We start from the raw sequence: 2,677 nt of genomic DNA, 5'->3' as shown, positions 1-2,677 counted from the left end.
GTTCTCGAAGGGAAAGGCTGTGGTGTGCCATGGGGGACAGAGCCTCATGCAGATGAGTGCAGATAGCATGATGCACAGATTTTTCCTTTTGGGGGAATATTTCCTGCCATTTGCAACAGGAAATGTGGGGAAGAATCGTCTTGTGTTTAGCCAAGAGCGTATTGCACAGCTCAGGCTGTCCGGGATGGGTTGTCCTCTCACCAGGTTGTCTCCTGTCGGCAGGTTTTCCATGACGTGGCCTATAAAGCCAAGAACCGGGCTGACCTCGTGGCTGGCATCGACGAGTTCCTGGATCAGGTCACGGTCTTGCCGCCAGGAGAGTGGGATCCATCGATCCGAATCGAGCCCCCAAAAAACGTCCCTTCGCAGGTGGGTGCTGTGCAGGGAGGCGCGAGGGGGGCTGGGCAGGACGTCAGCTCGCTTGGGGATGCTGCTCAGGGCCCGAATTCCCAGTGTCTGGTTTGACACAGTCACGTTCCCAGAGCAGAAGCAAGGCAAGCCAGGGCTTGCAAATCCATCCCTTTATCCTACTTCCATTTCAACAGCAAAAAAGGAAGGTGCCAGGAGCTCCTGATGACAGTGCTTCTCACAGCAAGCCGGAGAAACACAGTGGTCCGGAGCTGGAGCGGACGGGAAGGTGTGAGCTTTAACAGTTTGGGGTTTTAGTATCAAGAGTTTGGGACTGTTCAGTGTGAGGAGGAGGAGGCTGAGGGGAGCCCTCATCCCTCTCTGCAGCTCCTGACAGGACGTTGTGGAGAGGCTGGAGCTGGGCTCTGCTCCCAGGGGATCAGGGGCAGAACAAGAGGGAACGGCTGGAAACTGCCCCAGGGGAGGGTCAGGCTGGGCAGGAGGAGAAAATGTTTCATGGAAGAGTGGTCAGAGAGTGGAACAGGCTGCCCAGGGAGGGGGGAGTCCCCATCCCTGGGGGGTTTCAGGGCCGTTGGGATGAGCTGGGGGATGTGGGGTAGGGGGGAACTTTGTAGATTCGGGCTGAGGGTTGGACTCGATGATCCCGAGGGGCTTTTCCAACCTGAGTGATTCTGTGACTCTGTTTTTTTCTGTTTGACTCTCAGAGCTGAGCAGGCACCTTCCCTTCTAGCAGGTTTCTGGGTTAGTTGACTGAGTGAAGGGGCTCCACATTACCAGCTTGGTCCCCTGGTCTGGGCAGGTGGGAGATCTGGGCAGCTGGGCTCAGCCACAGCATCACTGCACACAGGTTTTCCTGATGTGGGGTGGGAGCAGATGTGCAAGTGCCTCCAGGCAGAGATCTGCTGCTTCCCAAAGCATGGGGCTGTTGCAGGGAGAGGGGAGAGGCTCTCAGGTTGGGTCCTTTTTCTTTTGGTTGGAGGGGTGTGTTTGTGGGCCTGTTTCTACTGGGTATGAAATGGGAGGAGGCGAGTGCTTCTGTGGAGCAGCGCTTGTGAGGGCCCTTCTGCAGTAGAGCAAACTCCATGTGTTCTTCCACAAGAACAATCTGTTTTTATTGTCCCTTCCTCCAGGCTCTTTGGAGGTTTGATCCGGGATGTGAAGCGGAAAGCCCCGTGGTTCTGGAGCGATTTTCGGGATGGGCTGAGGCTGCAGTGTCTGGCGTCCTTCCTCTTCCTCTACTGTGCCTGCATGTCCCCCGTCATCACCTTCGGGGGGCTGCTGGGGGAGGCGACCGACGGCCACATCGTGAGCACCAATCTCTGTTGGGTGGCACGGGGGAGGGTTACACTCGTGCAAAAGTCCTTGCTGCAGTGAATTTGCTTTGGTTTTGTTTTTTTCCATCATGATTTATTCCCTGACCTGCCTCTTCCCTGGACAGAGTGCCATGGAGTCGTTGCTGGGCGCATCCATGACCGGAGTGGTGTATTCCCTCTTTGCCGGCCAACCCCTCACCATCCTCGGCAGCACCGGACCCGTCCTTGTCTTCGAGAAGATCCTCTACAAATTCTGCAAGTAAGGCTGCCTGCCGCGGCTGGGTGCTGCCAGAGCTGCCACAAGGCAGCAGTGATGGAGAAAAGATGTTTTTCTTCTATTTTTTTTGGTGGTAGTTGTTAGATTTAAGCTGTGTTCTGTGTCCGAGACGTTGCCTGCTGCTGCTTTAGTATGTGATGGCGCAAGAGCCCTCGGCCTCCGAAGGGCGGATGGGGGGTTTGGGATTTCTAGGGCTGAAGTGCAGCAGCGGGAGGAGGAGAAGCCACAAGAGTGTGGGTGCCCAAGATGGGCTGCACAAGGATGATGAGACAAATCAGTCTGGTTTGGGGAGGAGGGAAGACTTGCTTTTCTCTGAGTGCAAAAGCAGGTGCTTTTTAGCCCGGGTTTTGCTGGGAGATGGAAGATATTTTGCTCAAATATCCAAATAGTTTTCTGATTACACTTAGAGCTTTGATGATTTTATTGAAAATGTAGGAGCTTTGCATGTGAAATGGCTATTTCCACGACAGTCCTTCTGTCATGGTGACTTTAACATGAGATGTACCACCCTTACTGCAATTAAGTTGATTATTAAGCCCCAGCTTGCTGGTAGCAGGTGACTGGGCAGAGAACCAGCTGGTTCCAGTGTTGGGGCATGAGGGTGATGGGGGAGAACACCACCTTCCACACCAGCTCCATGACCTCAATTAGCCTCCATTAGATAATTGCTAAATGATGATAATGAAATAACTGGTCTCTGCTCCTGCAGCCCCCCCCC

The 2,677-nt window shown here is 54.3% G+C and overlaps 1 protein-coding gene across 1 annotated transcript in view; it reads left to right on the top strand.

Annotated features, from left to right (window-relative positions):
- Window positions 1-150: 150 nt before the first annotated feature.
- The window catches only part of LOC113490842 (electroneutral sodium bicarbonate exchanger 1-like), a gene marked incomplete at its 5' end in the record, with an annotated part of 16,675 nt that continues 14,148 nt past the window's right edge, over window positions 151-2,677 (top strand). The window contains 4 exons of the mRNA XM_026867438.1: window positions 151-369; window positions 546-637; window positions 1,500-1,674; window positions 1,808-1,941. Of these exons, the coding sequence (XP_026723239.1) occupies window positions 151-369; window positions 546-637; window positions 1,500-1,674; window positions 1,808-1,941 (620 nt within the window). The remainder of the gene's footprint in view (window positions 370-545; window positions 638-1,499; window positions 1,675-1,807; window positions 1,942-2,677) is intronic.

Source organism: Athene cunicularia, unplaced genomic scaffold, assembly GCF_003259725.1.
Source record: "Athene cunicularia isolate RWA unplaced genomic scaffold, athCun1 SCF_38, whole genome shotgun sequence".
NCBI classification, from domain to species: Eukaryota; Metazoa; Chordata; class Aves; order Strigiformes; family Strigidae; genus Athene; species Athene cunicularia.
Note: the sequence above shows the minus strand (reverse complement) of the source record. Positions and strands in the feature narration are given on the sequence as shown.